An 18,676-nucleotide genomic window follows, 5' to 3' on the forward strand; every position below is an offset into this window, starting at 1 on the left:
ACGGTACAGCTGTATTGTGCTTCATCTTCTGATCTCAACTTATCCCCCACCCTCTCCCTGCTCCCAACCCGCTCACTCCTACACCGCAATGTTCTCAGAAGTTGTGTAGCACAATGTACAAGAAGTTGCAAGTATTATTCTCAAGGAAGTACAGTATATGATGGGAAGGAGAGGGTTCTATTCACCAAAAATCATCTTAAGAAACAAGGATTTCTACTTTGGGAGGCCAAGGTGGGCAGATAACCTGAGGTCGGGAGTTCGAGACCAGCCTGACCAACATAATGAAACCCCATCTCTACTAAAAATACAGAATTAACTGGGCAAGGTGGTACATGCCTGTAATCCCAGCTACTCAGGAGGCTAAGGCGGGAGAATCGCTTGAACCTGGGAGGAGGAGGTTGTGGTGAGCCAATATTGCACCATTGTACTCCAGCCTGGCTAACAAGAGCGAAACTCCATCTCCAAAAAGAAAGAAAGAAAGAAAGAAGAATATTTTCGTTGAAAAAATTATTTGACAGTTGCTTGGGGGTAGAAACTGACACTTGAGGGGTACAGATTTGGGTGGACTATCTGCAAAAGGCAAGCAGATGGTTTTGTAGGTTGCTCCACAGAGGGAATGGGAAGAGGAGAAAGGAAAGATAAGAGAGATGGGATGGAACCAGAGATGTGAGCTCCTTGCCAGCCTGTCACTTAGGGCAGGAGGCAGCTTCAACACCATTAAAAGGTAATTTCAAAAATGTCTGTTTTTAAAATACTCCAAAAAACATACAAAATATCCTAAAAGTATAGACTCCTTTCAAGTACAATTATTTTGGTAAAAGATGAAAGATGTATAGGATCTGAAGAGAAACCGGAGAATCAAGTACAATTATTTGGATAAAAGACAGAAAAAGAAAAAGAAAACATTTTAAAAGGAAACATTTGCATGTAACAACTTTCTGAGCTTCTTGTTAAGAACCTGGTGAGCAGTAGGTGCTCCCAATTATTTGCTGCATGAATGATTCTCCTGCCACTCCCCACTTTCCCAACCTGTACTTCACACTCCAGCAACTACTTGTATTTCCTGTTTGCCATGCCTTTTCCCACTGTGTGTCTTTTGTGTTTGGAATATTCTCTGCCTATCTTTCCCTTCCCCACCCTCCTCCAAAAGCACACTCTCCTGTCCACTAAGCAAGCTGCTACTCATTTTTCTCCCTGCCTCCTACCATCTCCCATGGGCAAGGCAGTCTTTCATTTCCACCAGGTTTCAACTCAAAAATCACAGAACTAGGCTGAGCGCAGTGGCTCACGCCTGTAATCCCAGCACTTTGGGAGGCTGAGGTGGGCGGATCATCTGAGGCCAGGAGTTCAAGACTCGCCTGGCCAACATGGTGCTAAAAATGTGAAATACTAAAAATGCAAAAATTAGCCGGGCATGGTGGCAGGCGCCTATAGTCTCAACTATTCGGGAGGCTGAGGCAGGAGCATCACTTGAACCTGGGAGGCAGAAGTTGCAGTGAGCTGAGATTGCGCCAGTGCACTCTAGACTGAGCAACAGAGCAAGACTCTGTATTTAAAAAAAAAAAAAAAGAATCACAGAACTTCTCATTAAGGTCATCTCTGGCCATCTACTAAAATGTCAGCATCCCCACCTCCACCCCAAATCTTCACAGCCCTCTTCTGTGCTTTTTCTCCTCAGTTCTTACTAATGTTTAACATATTATATATTTTAACTAATATTTTAACTTATTTGATTCGTTGTCTGTCTCCCTCAGTAGAATATAAGATCTACGAAGCATGGATTTTTGACTTTTTGTCTGCTACTCTATCCCTCTTGCCTAGAACAGGACTTGATACACAGCAAGTGCTTAATATATGCACTATGGATGGATAGATGACTGATTGAAGCTGCATCTCAGGGACCATCTGCACCTGGAACCCCCAGGCAGATTTAGATGTTCTTTCCTCCTATGTATATCTGCTCTTATTATATTCTATTAAGACTTGTTTGTATGTTATTTTCTCCTCTGAGCTAGAAACTAATTTAAGGTTCAGGGCCTAACTGCTTCATCTTTATATAATTAGAAGTGAATCTTTAGAGCGTGGTACATGATATGTCTTTTCTTTTCTTCTTTTTTTTTGAGATGGAGTCTCGCTCTGTCGCCCAGGCGAGAGTGCAGTGGCATGATATCTTTTCTATTTTTATTATTATTTATTTATTTAAGACAGAGTCTTGCTCTGTCATCCAGGCTAGAGTGCAGTGGCATGAACACGGCTCACTGCAGCCTTGACCTTCTGGGGTAGAGCAATCCTCCCACCTCAGCCTCCTGAGTAGCTGGGACAACAGGCACGTGCCACCATGCCTGGCTAATTTTTGTATTTTTTTGTAGATATGGGGTCTCACTATGTTGCCCAAGTTGGCCTTGAACTCCTGGGCTCAAGTGATTCTCCTGACTCAGCCTCCCAAAGTTCTGGGATTATAGGCATGAGCCACAGTGCCCAGCTGGTACACGCCATCAAATAAATGAATGATTAGGACCTCAGTTTACAGATGAGGAAACTGAGGTTCAGGAAGGTTAGATAAGTTTTTTGTTTATTTGTTTGTTTTTTGAGACAGAGTCTCACTCTGTCGCCCAGGCTGGAGTGCAGTGGCATAATCTTTACTCCCTGCAACCTCTGCCTCCTGTGTTCAAGTGATTATCTTGCCTCAGCCTCCAGAGTAGCTGGGACTACAGGCGCATGCCACCATGCCCAGCTAATTTTTGAATTTTTAGTAGAGACGGGGTTTCACCATGTTGGCCAGGATGGTTTCAATCTCTTGACCTCGTGATCCACCTCCCTCGGCCTCCCAAAGTGCTAGGATTACAGGCGTGAGCCACTGCAGCCGGCAGGTTAAACAACTTATTTATTTATTTATTTTTTCAGACAGAGTCTCACTCTGTCACCCAGGCTGGGAATGCAATGGCATGGTCTCGGCTCACTGCAACTTCTGCCTCCCCGGTTCAAGTGATTCTCCAGCCTCAGCCTCCTGAGTAACTGGGACTACAGGCGCCGCCATCACGCCTGGCTAATTTTTGTATTTTTAGTAGAGACGGGGTTTCACAATGTTGGCCAGTCTGGTCTCAAACTCCTGACCTCATGGTCTACCCGCCTCGGCCTGTCAAAGTGCTGGGATGACAGGTGTGAGCCACCGTGCCCGGCCTAGGTTAAATAACTTCTAAGGACACAACTAGTAAGCTGCAGAGTTAAGATACTAGCTCAAATGTATGTCATGCAACCCCTTTATTTTTCTTTCTCATACTTTTTTTTACCCTGCCACCTCTGCCCGACCATGTTCTGTCCTGCCCCCACATTTTTTATTTATCCATGGTCTGCCCATTACTGCTAGTTCAAATTTCACATATTCAATGAAATCTTCCTTGATTACTCTTATTCATGTTAATTTCTTTTTTTCCAGAAGGCTCCTGGGATAGCTCTCAGGGTAAATGGGGGAGGTTATGACACGGGGCATGTGGCCTTGGAGAATAGCCTATTCAAGTCCTAACTTCATTCACACTCCACATTCAGACTCTCCGTGCAAAGGCCAATTTGTTTTGCAGGTAATGGATAAAGAAGGAATCTCACCCTCCAGTGGTCCCCAGTTTCAGGTAGTGTTCTCTCATGATATGGATATACCTTCTAAGGCTGATGTGGCTGATGATGGATGCAATTGTTTGCATTATTTGACTAAGTTTCCCAGGAGTAGCTGCAGGATGGAGCAGATTTACAAGGGTTATCTGGACAAACAGCATCTCCACTTTGGGATTAGCATTTCGGACACCAGAAGTCTTTCCTTTCCCTTCTCCACCCTGGCTTCTGTTGGAAGCAGACTTCAACCCCTTCCAAATCTGACTCCTTCAGGGTTCCTACAGGAGAAGTAAAAGCTCATTTCCTATTCGCCATTTCCTCATGCTAACACATCCAAAACAGAGACTTTTTGTTGGCTCATCTGCTTTTATTTTTTTGGTAGAGGAAAATATACCAACATTAGAAACCATTGATTTTTGTTGCTGATGGTCCTCAGAAAGTAATGCAAAAAGTTGTTTAGAGTTTAAAAAGTATACCCGATAATCTACTTTCATTTCCTCCTTTCTCAAGGTGAGACAATTACAATCAGAACTTGCAAAAAATCCACAATAAATTCTTCTCTAATGCCTTTTGCACTTAAAATCTTTGGTAGATACCTTAGCATCTTATTCAGCAATAACGTGCCACCTGTCTGTAACTGTATATTTGGTCTTCAATTGTGACTACATAAAATGCTGAAATATCTGTAACTTGGGAAGCAGCAGAGAGTTATAAATGTAGGTCTAGTATTAGGCTACCTGTGTTCAAATCGCACCTCTATCGTTTATTAACTGTGTGACATTAAGTTCCTTAATGTCTCTGATAGCCTCATTTTCCTTATCTTAAAATGGGATCCTATCATTTCATAAAGTTGTATTCAATATGAGTAATTAATAATGATTATAGTTCTTTGAAGGCCTACTACACTAGGAATTAAGTTGAGCACTTCACACTCATTTTATCTAATTGTGAGAACAGGGCTTCGTACACTGTGGACAACCAAAACATACTGAATGATTGAGGCGGGGCTAATGAGGTCCGCAGCGGGCACGCCATTAGAGGAGTCGCGAGTGGAGCTCGGTCACGTCTGCCCACAAAGCGCCTGCGCTTGACCTCTACGTTATATTTACTTTGGCAATGTACAAAGTGCTGAGGACAGCCCTAGCCCAGAGGGCCCCGAATACATTGTCGTCTTCTTATCCCCGGCCCTCTGCGTTAAAGAGGGCTGCCCCGACTCGGCTTTGAACGCTGACTCGCCCTTTTCCAGTCGGCCCTTGAGCCCACTAGTCCGGGCTACAGCGTTTTCCTAACCGAGGTTTAGAGGTGAGATGGAAAATGTACCCGTCTTTATTCTTCTGTTCTCTCCCCCGCAATGACAGGGTGAATGGCGGTGGGGTTGGGGGTGCGTCTCTGGAGTCCCAGTCCCCTGGGGACCGGCGGGCCGCGCGGAGGCGACAAAGGCCCTGAAATTTGGGGGAGTTTGTTTCCAGCCGGACCTTGTCCCTGGGCGCGCCGGAGCGCCGCGCCTGCGCGCTCAGCCCGTTGCCGCGCCGGCCCTGCGGACGTGCGCGCGCTGCCTTCGCGGCACCTGGGCCTGAGGTGCGTGCCTCCCGGGCCCTCGCCAGCTCCAGATGCCTGGGGAGGACTTCAGAAACCCGACTGAGAAGTGGAGCGACCCCCAGGGAGGGTCGGACCTGCCTCAATTCCGCCAAGGTGCCTGGGGACCCAGAACGGGGGCTCCACAACCTCAGTTCCTGAGCTCCTTTTGCTTTCTCACTTCCCCACCTATTGAGTGCGTCTCACGCGGAGGAAAAATCTGAGAGGAAGGCGCAGAGGAATTTTTTTTTTCTTTCTTGCTGTGGGTTGTATCACATGTGGCGTTTTCATCCTGGCTGCAGCCAAAGCAGTTTTTACCCTTGCCCTTCCTTTCCTGGCGTGGGATTTTGTGGTTTCTGGACTCGACTCGACCATTAAGTGCTTATTATTGGTTGTGGGCCCTTAGAACGGGCTGTGTGTGTCAGTGTCCTTTGTCCGGTGTAGTCCACTGGGAGGGAGAGGTGAGGGTTCAAGGCCAAGAGAATGGGCCCGGGGCGAGTGGGGCAGAAGCAGCCGCCGGAGATTATTCCCCCACTGAAAGTTGTGTGTGTTTCTCTTAGGTCTTTCATTTCTTGTTCGCTTACTTTCGTGAAATCCTCACATCGTTTTAATGGTACTAGTCAAGACAAGAAAATCAACAGGCTTTCAGCCTTGAGGCAACATTGGATATTACTGAGGTCAGTTTTTACAGTTTTTACAGTCTTCACGTAGAATATCTTGTTCTTGTCAGGATAAGTTCTGAATTGAACTGCTGAGCAGATCTATTATTCTTTTATTTCAGTTTAACATAAGTAAAATTACAGTCTTTTTTATTTTTATGTTACCAACAACAACAAAAAATCGGTTGAAATGGGATTTGGAGCTCCATGAGTGCGTGAGGTGAGGATCCCTAACCTGACTCTCATAAATAGAAGATACGATCACCACTTGCCTCTAATGGTTCTAACAATCTAGGGCTCCCAGTAAGTGCTTTTCCACGTGGTGGGAGGCAAGTGACAACAGTTATCCAATCTTACTGCTAACAATGGATGATCCTTTTTGGTACAGGAGCTGTACGTAGCCAATCCCTGTTTTAATCAGAGGTGGTTGTGGTGTGTGATTTTTTTTTTTTCTTTTAGGCGTGTTCCACGAAAGCATTTATTAAAAGAAGAAACATACAAAAGGAATTGAATCTGGCTCCAGACCAAAATCCTCTGTGTGATCATTCAGTCCTGACATTGGACAATTACCAGGCTTTGCCTGACTGGCCTCAAGGGCCAAGCTGCCCTCCCACACCAGGCTCGATATGGGCCAGTGCATTGCAGCTTTCTGGAGGGGGTTGCAGTCAAGGACTCGCCCTGCCCCTCCTGCTAGATATGCAAATCCCGTAACTTCTTTCCTGGCCTGGGTACCTCCATTTGGTGGCCCTCCTAGGAAGGACCATGGCTAAGACACTTTTCTCCGTTTTTGACCCAGCTTCTTTCACTCTTAGACCTTCCACCCATTTCCTATTCTAACGTTCCATAAGAGGCAGGAGATTTTTGTTAGGGGCTCCTCTTCAGTGAGAGGATTACCTCATATGCGCTGCATCAACTGACCCTCACCCAGTGTCCTTGTATTTAATGGACCACTGCGGAGCCAGTGCCTCTTTTTACCACTTGCTTGCACTGTCACAGTAAGTGAATAAAGGCTTGATTACTTTTGGTTTGGCTCATTGTCCTGATTGACTACCTTGGCACCTAATTGCTGCCAAGTTCTTTGCAGTTCACTGGATTCATGACTTAATTTTAATTATCATGACTGTTGCTCTGTATCGGCATGTTTAGAGATTTTGGAGCTTGTTCACCTGTAATTTCTCTAATTCAAGCTACTGAAAATGGATGTTCATAGCACCAACAGTTGATTGTTGGTTAACACTGATATCTGGGTTATATGGTATATTTTACTACTATACTGGCTTACAGTCAGATTATTTTATTTTGCGTGGATTTGTGTGGCATTTTCTATTTGGCCTGTAATTAGATGATTTCTATTTAAGATAAATGTTTTGGAATAATAGGGTCAAGTGAAGAAAACCAGACACTTGCTTTCTTTAGTAATCTTGTCTCATCCTATGGGCCCCTATCTTTCTCACCTTAATAGATTACTTGGCCACTTTGAATAAAGTAGTTGATTTGTTGTAGGTTCCTCTGTCTAGTATGAAGAGGCATGTTAGGAACAGCTTTCATAAACTTTTTTACTTCTTCCTACAGAAGTTTCATGAAACAATATTTATCCTTGCTATATAGTATGCAGTCTGATACTTTCCACTTTTATTTATCCCCTATTTGTATTTATTGATTTAAAAATTGTTTTCTGAGATGGAGTCCCACTCTGTCGCCCAGGATAGAGTGCAGTGGTGCGATCTTGGCGACTCACTGCAACCTCCGTCTCCTGGGTTCAAGCAATTCTTCTGACTCAGCCTCCCAAGTAGCTGGGATTACAGGCATGTACCACCACACTCGGCTAGTTTTTGTATTTTTATTAGAGACAGGGTTTCACCACGTTGACCAGGCTGGCCTCGAACTCCTGATCTCAGGTGATCCCCCGCCTCAGCCTCCCAAAGTGCTGGGATTACAGGCATGAGCCACTATGCCAGCCTCCACTCTTATTTTAAATAACAAAGTGCTGATCATGATCTGCTAAGTTGAATTCACAATCCATTAATGAGTAATATCCTGCAGTTTGAAAAACACTATAATAAAGATATTTGTTCAGTAATTTTTTTTTTTTCTGTTTCTGGTTCATATTGCTAAAGAACCACAGTGGGTATGTTTGTGATTTGGGATTAAGGGTATCTTCTAGGAGAAGATAGTAGCACCATACTTGTTGGATGTTTGCCAGATCAGCTTACAAAAGAACTCCAGACTTAGAACTCTCTGATCCAGAAGATACATTATATTGAAAGTGCTAGCACAGCTTTTTACTTTTTTTTTTTTTTAATCTCTGACTCCTTTATTTAAGGGCAATGCCATAGTAGAGTAATAATGAGAAGAAAATTAGCTTCTCTGATAGAGGACAGTGCATAAGATAGTTATGAAAGTGCTTGCTAAATTTTTTTTTCTTTTTTTTTTTGAGACAGAGCCTCACTCTGTTGCCCAAGCTGGAGTGCAGTGGTGCAATCTTGGCTCACTGCAACCTCTACCTCCCCGGTTCAAGCGATTCTTGTGTTACAGCCTCCCAAGTAGCTGGAGTTACAGATGTGTACTACGACGCCTGGCTAATTTTTGTATTTTTAGTTGAGACAGGGTTTCACCACGTTGTTTAGGCTGGTTGTAAACTCCTGACCTCATGTGATCTCCCTGCCTTGGCCTCCCGAAGTGCTGGTATTACAGGTGTGAGCCACTGCACTGGGCCAATTTTTTTTTTTTTTTTTTTTTTTTGAGACAGAGTCTTGCTCTGTCGCCCAGGCTGGTGTGCAGTGGCCGGATCTCAGCTCACTGCAAGCTCCGCCTCCCGGGTTCACGCCATTCTCCTGCCTCAGCCTCCCAAGTAGCTGGGACTACAGGCGTCCGCCACATCGCCCGGCTAGTTTTTTGTATTTTTTTAGTAGAGACGGGGTTTCACCATGTTAGCCAGGATGGTCTCGATCTCCTGACCTCGTGATCCGCCCGTCTCGGCCTCCCAAAGTGCTGGGATTACAGGCTTGAGCCACCGCGCCCGGCCTGGGCCAATTTTTTAAATCTTTGTATTAACGCTTAAGACCAAAATGACCCTTTTACTATATTGCCTGATGGGTAAAGCACACTCAGCTTTCAATTACTTAGTCATAGATAGCTATATAAGTAACCAATTTGTTGATCTTGTTATCTCTATGCTTGTCTTTTGGGAATTTCACAACAAAGTGAAAAGGAGAATTTTTTTTTTCTTTGAGATGGATTCTCACCCAGGCTGGATTGCAATGGCACGATCTCGGCTCACTGTAACCTCCGCCTCCTGGGTTCAAGCGATTCTTCTGCCTCAGCCTCCCGAGTTGCTGGGATTACAGGTGTGCACTACCACACCTGGCTAATTTTTGTATTATTACTAGAGATGGGGTTTCACCATGTTGGCCAGGCTGGTCTCAAATTCCTGACCTCAGGTGATCCACCAGCCTCAGCCTCCCAAAGTGCAGGATTACAGGTGTGAGCCACTGTGCCAGGTGAGAAATTTTTAAAATCTGTAAATTTAGTCAGTGGGTTTATTTCTTAGTGAGAAACTCTTTAAAATATTACTAAGAAGATAAGAATAACATTTTAAAATTTGATTAGCGTTGAGCTAAATAGTTCCTTAGATTTATGTATTGCTTCACAGTTTTTTAGCACATTCGTATGCATTATCTCCATTGATTTTTGACAACAGCTTGTGGTGGTAGACAGTCCAGGAGACCTTTTCCCCATTTTACAGATGAGAACTCTGTATTTCCTTCATCCTACCACCAAGATCATATAATGGCAAATCCAGGACTAGAACCCAGGTCTTCTGTGAATTTACTCCTAGTCCACACTGTCCTTGTTGGTCTAAAGAAGTAATTGAGAATAAGTCTTGTTAAATCTGTGGCTAAGAAATCCAACTATGATAAGTCAAATGTTCTGTTCTAAGAGCATATTTACAATGTACTATAATTGAATGCAAGTTCTTATTTTTAGTATTATGTTTTAATTTGTTACCTTTCTAGCCCATTTTTTAAAATGATAGCAACTAAATACTGGCAAATCTACCAAATAATGAAATAGGAAAATTGGAATTAAAATATCTATTTAATGTTAATAAATTCACCCTAGTCCCCATTTAATGTAGCATCTCAATTAGAAAAATAGCTTAAAATTGTATTGATTTTTAGATATTTCTTTTAAAGACTCATATCTCTGTATGTGTAAAATTAGTTTTATTATTTTAAAGTATTATTTAAAATGATTATTAACTTGTAAACACTAAGTCCAGATTCTCCTTTGCCTGTAATATCTTCAGCCAAAGAACAACTTAAGTTACTTTTCATATGGATAAATAATGTTTAAATTAATACATTTTTTTCTTTAATTTTTAGACATCTGTGGAATTTAAGAACACTATGGAGCTCATCAGAGTATATCACTGAAGAATATGATGGCTGAAAACAATTTAAAAATGCTAAAGATTAAACAGTGTGTGGTAGCCAACAAACTACCTAGAAACAGGCCATATGTTTGCAATATTTGCTTTAAGCACTTTGAAACACCATCAAAATTAGCTAGGCACTATCTCATTCATACTGGTCAAAAGCCATTTGAATGTGATGTGTGTCATAAAACCTTTAGACAACTAGTTCATCTGGAGAGGCATCAACTAACTCATAGTCTGCCTTTTAAATGTAGTATTTGTCAGCGCCACTTTAAAAATCTGAAGACATTTGTGAAGCACCAACAACTTCACAATGAAACCTATCAGAATAATGTTAAACAGGTCAGAAGATTGTTGGAGGCCAAGCAAGAAAAGTCAATGTATGGAGTGTATAATACTTTTACCACAGAGGAAAGATGGGCCTTACACCCGTGCTCTAAGTCCGATCCTATGTATAGCATGAAAAGAAGAAAGAATATTCATGCATGTACAATCTGTGGCAAGATGTTTCCATCACAGTCAAAACTTGATAGGCATGTACTTATTCATACTGGTCAGAGGCCTTTTAAATGTGTCTTGTGCACTAAATCTTTTCGACAGTCAACTCACTTAAAAATCCACCAACTTACACATTCAGAAGAAAGACCTTTTCAATGTTGTTTTTGTCAAAAAGGATTTAAGATTCAAAGCAAACTTCTGAAGCATAAACAAATCCATACCAGGAATAAGGTTTTTCGGGCTCTTTTATTAAAGAAGAGGCGTACAGAATCTCGCCCCCTGCCTAATAAGTTAAATGCAAATCAGGGTGGTTTTGAAAATGGTGAGATTGGTGAATCTGAGGAGAATAATCCACTTGATGTCCACTCAATTTATATTGTCCCTTTTCAATGTCCAAAGTGTGAAAAGTGTTTTGAATCAGAGCAGATTCTCAATGAACACAGCTGTTTTCCTGCTAGAGGTGGCAAAATTCCAAGCAGGTTCAAAAGAAGCTACAACTATAAAACCATTGTTAAAAAAATCTTGGCCAAGCTTAAACGTGCTAGGAGTAAAAAATTTGTTAACTTTCAATCTGAGAAAAAAGTATTTAAAAAGAGTTTCTTGAGAAATTGTGATCTTATTTCTGGTGAGCAGAGCTCTGAACAAACCCAGAGAACATTTGTGGGTTCTCTTGGCAAACATGGAACATATAAAACAATTGGCAATAGAAAGAAGAAAACATTGACTTTGCCGTTTTCTTGGCAAAGTATGGGAAAAAATTTGAAAGGCATCCTTACCACAGAAAACATATTAAGCATTGATAATTCAGTGAATAAGAAAGACTTGTCAATCTGTGGTTCATCAGGTGAGGAATTCTTTAATAACTGTGAGGTACTTCAGTGTGGTTTTTCAGTTCCAAGGGAGAACATACGTACTAGACATAAGATATGTCCTTGTGACAAATGTGAGAAAGTATTTCCTTCTATATCCAAACTAAAAAGACACTATTTAATTCATACTGGACAGAGGCCCTTTGGCTGTAATATTTGTGGGAAATCTTTTAGACAGTCAGCTCACTTAAAAAGACATGAACAGACTCATAATGAAAAGAGTCCTTATGCATCTCTTTGCCAAGTAGATTTTGGAAACTTCAACAATCTTTCGAATCCAGGTAATAATGTTAACTATAATGCTTCCCAACAGTGTCAGGCTCCTGGTGTTCAAAAATATGAGGTTTCAGAGTCAGATCAAATGTCAGGAGTTAAGGCAGAGTCACAGGATTTTATTCCTGGTAGCACTGGGCAAGCCTGTCTTCCTAATGTACTTTTAGAATCAGAGCAAAGCAATCCTTTTAGCAGTTATTCAGAGAATCAGGAGAAAAATGATGTCTTCCTGTACCGATGCAGTGTTTGTGCTAAAAGTTTCCGATCTCCATCTAAACTGGAAAGACACTACCTGATTCATGCAGGGCAGAAACCATTTGAATGCTCAGTTTGTGGCAAAACATTCAGACAGGCTCCTCACTGGAAGAGACATCAACTTACTCACTTTAAAGAACGACCGCAAGGGAAAGTGGTTGCCTTAGATTCGGTTATGTAAACTGTTGTAACCACTAACAATTGTGGTCTCTGGTGATCTTATTTTTAAAGCCTGTATTACTTAAAATGCATTTTTATTGAAAGGCCTGCATTAAACTGAATGGTTTCAAGGCATTTGCTTGTCTTGCATAGTAAGGAGGTAAAATACATAGCAAATTAATACAATATTTTAGAAACAGCCAAATTAATTTTTAGAGGCAAGAACATGATTTGATGCTATAAAGTAGTCATTTTAATATTGTAAACATATGCTTTGGCTGTATTGAAAAATATAAATCCATGATGCTGTAAAAATAATGTAGCCTCATTCATTTTTTAAAGGAATTATTCCTTAAGACATGCCATCTCACTGAGAGGCAAAACTTGGCTTTTAGCTGCAGCACATAGCCCGGTTATATTTGATTTATTTTACATTTCATATGAAAGCATAATTTTGTCCACATGTGGCTCAAATTGCATTGGAATTTTTTTTTTTTTTTTTTTGTAAACTTAAAAAACTACAGAGGCACTAGGTGAAAATGGATGAGAAAATTATAGTAGTATTTTCATTGGTCTTTTCAAAGCTATTTTTAGGACTATGTGGTAATTTCACCTTCGGGTGATAAGGACTTTTTTTTTTTCCTCCCAGCTAGTGCCATCTTAAAATAATTTAAAAGTAGGCAAGAGGCTAGAATGCATCTATATACATTTACCATGTTTACTTACCAGGAATATTTTCTAAGTGCCATAGTCTTTTTCATAATATGTATGAGTTTTATCTTTTCAGAGGAATAATTTCAAGTCATTTATTTGCTCATTAATGATAGCAGTAGTCATAGACTTAAAACTATTCTAGAGATCTTCATCTCCATAAGACTTTTACATTTATTTTAGTAAACTTTTCTTTTTATGCCTCTTTAATGGAGTGGTTCTATTATTTAAGCCTGTTACAAGTTTGATCAAATGGCAATGACTAGGTCTAGTTTTAGTTTTTATTTTTGCAAGAGTCTATTGCTAAAGAATTTTATTTTGATCCTTGTTAAATTTTTATTTTAATTAGTAAGGTAGTCATTCCTGTAGAGGGATAAGATGCTTGTAGAGTTGTGGGTATCATTCCAAATAGAACTGTTTTGATTTGGAAATATTCTTTAGTACAAAGGACTTACTTCATAATGACAGATTGTCCTTCACATTTGCCTTTGTTTATAAAATCTTCAGGAATGACATTCTCTAGCAATAAAAGGAATGAACCGTTATGTTTCTAAGCTGAAAAAAGGAACAGGTGGGTAATTATCCTACCATACTTAAATATAGTGGAAAATCCTCTATTGAGAATGTGGATAAATGAGCAATTGTGAATTTTGCATCATAATCTGAGAACTTTCTTTTGACAGGGGGAGGCGGGAGGGATAATAGGTGGGGGTGATCTGCTTGCTTCTTTTACCACAGGTAATTTTTAAGTAACTTTGGTTTAATTTACAGAGATGAAACATGACAGTCTGAGTAAAATGCCCAATGATGTAGAAGTGTGCCTGTTTATTATGTAGATACAGACATCCAGAAAAAACAGAGGAGAATCACATGCTTTAAAGAACACTTTCTCTTAGGTTTCTTTGAGATATGTTCCTCCAGTGCAAGCAAGATAATGGTTTACAGAATTTGCTTTACACAAAACTTTACAAGAACTCATCTGTTACACAAAAGCAAGGAATAACTAGTTTATATTTTCCAATAATGTTCAAGGTTTTCTCCTTAATATGTTTGAAATTATTGATTTTGGCATTTTTGTAAGCAATTTATGTAATTTTATTTGAAGGAAATGTTTTATATAATGTTTTTCCCAACCTAAACAGGGAGAGTCCTAACAGTGTTGTGCTTGTATGATTATGAGACTTTATTTGCGTAAGTGATACTACTATACTTTATTTTTGACCCATGCCTTTTTAAGCTGTTTCATATTGAAAGTTGGAATATTGTAAAAATTTTGTCAAAGATGTACTGTAGTGCTATTTGAAGTACCTGTAACAAAACACAGTTGGCCCTCTGTATCCATGTACTCTGCATCTGTGGATTAAACCAATTGCAGATCAAAAATATTAGAAAAAATATAAAAATAATACAAATAAAAATACAGTATAACAGTTATTTAAATAGCATTTACACTGCATTAGGTATTAGTCTAGAGATAAAGTATACAGGAGGATGTGCGTTGGTTATATACAAATATGTCATTTTATGTAAGGGACTTGAGTATACTTGGATTTTTGGTATCTATGGGTTGAGGGCGTGGTCTGGGAACCAATACCCCATGGATACCAAGGGACAACTGTACTTATTTACCTTTATGATCATTGCAAGCTTCTTATGGAAACTTTATAGGAATGAAAATATACATGTTAAGATTAAACATTAGATAGTAGATGGTTTGTTGCATGCTAGAACTGTTAGTATTGTTGAATCAATTACTTTGGTTTCATGAAAAAATAAACGATAAATATCTTTAAAGAGAACTAGAAGAATTTTTTGTTTGAGTGATTCCAGGCTGTAGTGTGATTATTTACTGAAGTAGTTTGATTGGCTGGCTAACTTAGTAGAATTATTGTTTCTTGTTTTGTACTGCAGTAGGGGTTATAATTATAAGATAAAAATGTGTGTGTTTAAGGGAAGTAGGTGGTGGTTAAAATTCTTGAAAAATTTTCAGAATACCTTAAAAATAAAGTTTCAAGTTACACAGTTTGGTGGTTTTGGTTTTTTTTTCGGGGAGGGGGGGAAATTACATAATATTGGAGCCAAGGTACTGATTGATTGTCAGATACTTTTGTGGGTCCACTCCAATCTACCTTCTACACCAGATTTGCATGGATATTTAATCATTTACCCTCCTGTTCATGTTACATTTCCATGCTGTTCCCTTCTGTGGAAAAAAAAAAATCTCTTTGACAGCTCCCTATCACCTACAAAAGAATGTTAACTCCATTATATGTTGTATGATCTACCTGTTTATCTGTTTATCCTCCTTTTTGGCCTTTCTCTTCAGATTTGTACTAAGGAAATACAGAATCAGGGGCTGGGCACAGTGGCTCAAGCCTGTAATCACGGCACTTTGGGAGGCCGAGGTGGGAGGATTGCTTGAAGCCAGGAGTTTGAGACAGTCAACAAAGCAAGACTCCTGTCTCTAAAAAAAATTTTTTTTAAAGCCAGGTGAGGTGGTGGCACACGCCTGTGGTCTCAGCTGCCCTCAGGACACAGAGGCGGGAGGATTGCTTGAGCCCAAGAATTGGAAGTTATTTAAAGTGAGCTATCATCATGTCCCTGCACTCCAGCCTTCCAAGCCTGGGTGACAGAGCAAGATCATCTCTTCAGAAAAACAAAAAACAAAAACAAAAATATATATATATAGAATTAGTTTCTCCAATACATACTAGTACTGTTATTCTTTTTGCTTTCCATCGTGTCTGTCTTATGTCAACTTAAATTAGAAACAGACTCACAATCTGTTCAAAGAAGAAATTTAGCTGAGTCAAGTTTCATTCCTTTTCCTTTTTTTCATGATTATGGGGGAAAACAAAAGTGCTTAAAACTGACTTGTGGAGAACACAGATTTCAATGTAAATGTTATATAAGACAACCAATTAGAATTATATTTTTAGGATGCAGCAACAGTCTTTGAAATCTTTTACAAGAATCTTTGTTAGAAATAACATTTGCCAAGTACTGTTTTATGATGCAGAATGGTGTCTGCTTTTTTGGAGCTACAGGGAAGGAACATTTAATTCCTAGCTTGTTCAGATTTCTCCTTATTGCCAGTTAGAAGGGCTTAAAATTCAAGGGCTATTTCTATTAGGGGAATTCTATTAGCAGTAAGAGAAAAAAGGAAATGTAACTGAAAAGTAGTATAATAGTATTACATGAAATATAGAACATGTAATATTTTGCATCTAAATTGGCAATCTATTTGTTCTTTGAGCTTAAATACTACCTCCTGGAGCCTCTCTGATTTACCCAAGTTCTCCATCCCTTGTATTCCCCCTTAATTTTTGTTTATAACTCTGTTGATCTTCCACTAGAAACTAGTGGTTTTCAAACTTTAGTGTGAATTGGGCTTGTTAAAAGCATAGATTGCTGGGCTGCATCCTCAGAGTTCCTGATTCAGGTCTTTTAGGACCCCGAAATTTGCATTTAGTGACTAAGGTTAGCTGTTGTGAGACTATACTCTGAGATCCACTTGAAGTACATGCTTCTGGAAAGCAACAGAATGAGTCTATCAGGCCGGGCGCGGTGGCTCAAGCCTGTAATCTCAGCACTTTGGGAGGCCGAGACGGGCGGATCACGAGGTCAGGAGATCGAGACCATCCTGGCTAACACGGTGAAACCCCGTCTCTACTAAAAAATACAAAAAACTAGCCGGGCGAGATGGCGAGCGCCTGTAGTCCCAGCTACTCGGGAGGCTGAGGCAGGAGAATGGCGTAAACCCAGGAGGCGGAGCTTGCAGTGAGCTGAGATCTGGCCACTGCACTCCAGCCTGGGTGACAGAGCGAGACTCCGTCTCAAAAAAAAAAAAGAATGAGTCTATCAGTTATGGAGAAGGCTTAATACTGTTGCAAACATTAGGTTCTCAAATATATGTTGAATGTATGAAGGAAGAAATTAATGAATGGAGCAATTATTAACAACGTTTTATGTTTTCCTTAAATCCACAATTTCACTTAGATCCTTCCAGAGGATGAGTTTGCCTTCTACTGTGTTATGATCAAAGCCTGTCCAACATGCCGTCTCTAAACTTGTCTTCACTCAAAACTTTATCTTTTCTCTGTTTCTCGTCGTCTGTCTCTATTAATAATGTTCCTTCACCTTTCTGAAGCTAGATTTTTTTCTTGCCCACTTCTGGGAACTTAATAGTTCCTTTTTCTGGTATCTAGTTTTTCTCTCTCCAATTGTTATTTCCCCTCTGTCTGAAAACAATTTCATGGGTTCCTTATTCAGTAATGGTGCTTTTGGCTGCAAGTGACAGAATACCTGACTCAAACTGCTTTAGCAATAAGGATCTTAATTGGCTTACATGATTTGAAAGTCTAGTGAATAAATAAGCTTAAGAGTTGTTGAATCACATTGTTGAATTCATTGTGCTTCCTTCTGTCTGCTCTGCCTTTCACAATGGCACGGCTATTTTCCTGTGGTTTTAGGATGCTTTGTAATCAATACCTCATGCTCCTTTCACAAGGGGTAGGGCATGGCAGATAGTGAGTGAGAGAGCTAGAAACTCTCACAAGACCAAGGGACAACTTTCCCAAAAGCCTACAGCAAAACTTTCCTCTCTCATCTGCCAGAATTGCTTCACAAAACACAGTTTTGTTTGTTTGTTGTTTTGTTTTTTGTTTTTGAGATGGAATCTCACTTTGTTTTGCAGGCTGGAGTGCAGTGGTGCGATCTCTGCTCACTGCAACCTCTGCCTCCCGGGTTCAAGTTGTTCTCCTACCTCAGCCTCCCTAAGTAGTTGGGATTACAGTTGCGTGCCAGCACACCCGGCTAATTTTTGTATTTTTAGTAGAGATGGGGTTTCATCATGTTGGCCAAGCTGGTCTCAAATTCCTGACCTCAAGTGATCCACCAGCCTCAGCCTTCTAAAGTGCTGGGATTACAGGTGTGAGCCACCATGCCCGGCCCACATTTCTGAACCAATCACTGACAAGGATAACCTGGAACTGGGGCTGGAATTCACCTTTCTTTTAAGCACATGGTTTCCAGGGAGTGATATGGATACTGGTCAAATTTGAAGTTGTGTTTAGAAAGAGAAATGAATGGTTAAGCAATCTGTGTTGTTCCCTGTACCTAGCTTAAAAAGGTGTGTTTGTGGGGACAAACAACTTTAGTTTTATTATTCTAGATACTGTCACAATTAACTTTTTTTCTTTTATGGTGAGAACTATTGCAAATTTATCTTCCGTCTACTTCCTTCATGGCCTTTTCACTCACTAACTTCTTAGCCCTTTATTATTGAATACATGTTTTCTTCACCATCCTTTGGGAGTTGCTCTCTCAGTGGCTATTGTAGTGGTCATTGTTGGTTGTAACCACATCTCCTTCTCCCTTCACTGCATATCAGCCAAGTAGTCAGGGTTAGACCGACCTAGTTGCAGCTCAGCTATGGGTCGTGATCAGTCTAAGGCTGTCAGAATACTCACATCTCCCTTGCCATGATGACTGTTCAGAAATAGGTAACCCAGGTCTAAGCCAGAGTAATTGCCTTGGGGATGAGCACTGACCTAAGTTAATTCTATCAGAGCAAAACCATGTACTTACTTTAGTGATTCAGGAAGGACTAGTGGGTGTACAGAAGAAGTTCC

At 40.4% G+C, this 18,676-nt stretch overlaps 1 protein-coding gene across 3 annotated transcripts; it reads left to right on the forward strand.

The window, feature by feature from the left end:
• Window positions 1-4,661: 4,661 nt before the first annotated feature.
• ZNF770 (zinc finger protein 770) lies at window positions 4,662-15,063 on the forward strand. Of its 3 annotated transcripts, XR_002523013.2 has the most exons (4): window positions 5,102-5,298; window positions 5,742-5,858; window positions 10,226-13,614; window positions 13,815-15,063. XR_002523013.2 is itself a non-coding variant. In XM_021940403.2 (3 exons), the coding sequence occupies exon 3, from the start codon at window positions 10,282-10,284 to the stop codon at window positions 12,352-12,354; it is 2,073 nt and encodes a 690-aa protein (XP_021796095.1). In that variant the 5' UTR covers window positions 4,662-4,908; window positions 5,742-5,858; window positions 10,226-10,281; the 3' UTR covers window positions 12,355-15,063. The 3 variants fall into 3 exon arrangements, 2 of the variants coding, with proteins under 2 accessions (XP_021796095.1, XP_021796094.1); XM_021940403.2 differs by lacking the exon at window positions 5,102-5,298 and adding an exon at window positions 4,662-4,908 and having other exon boundaries at window positions 10,226-15,063; XM_021940402.2 differs by having other exon boundaries at window positions 10,226-15,063.
• Window positions 15,064-18,676: the final 3,613 nt, after the last annotated feature.

The sequence above is a fragment of the Papio anubis genome, chromosome 7 (assembly GCF_008728515.1).
Source record: "Papio anubis isolate 15944 chromosome 7, Panubis1.0, whole genome shotgun sequence".
NCBI classification, from domain to species: domain Eukaryota; kingdom Metazoa; phylum Chordata; class Mammalia; order Primates; family Cercopithecidae; genus Papio; species Papio anubis.

Bases quoted from the DNA above. Each gene is read 5' to 3' on its own strand.
- ZNF770 (XM_021940403.2), top strand. From the start codon at position 10,282: ATGATGGCTGAAAACAATTTAAAAATGCTAAAGATTAAACAGTGTGTG.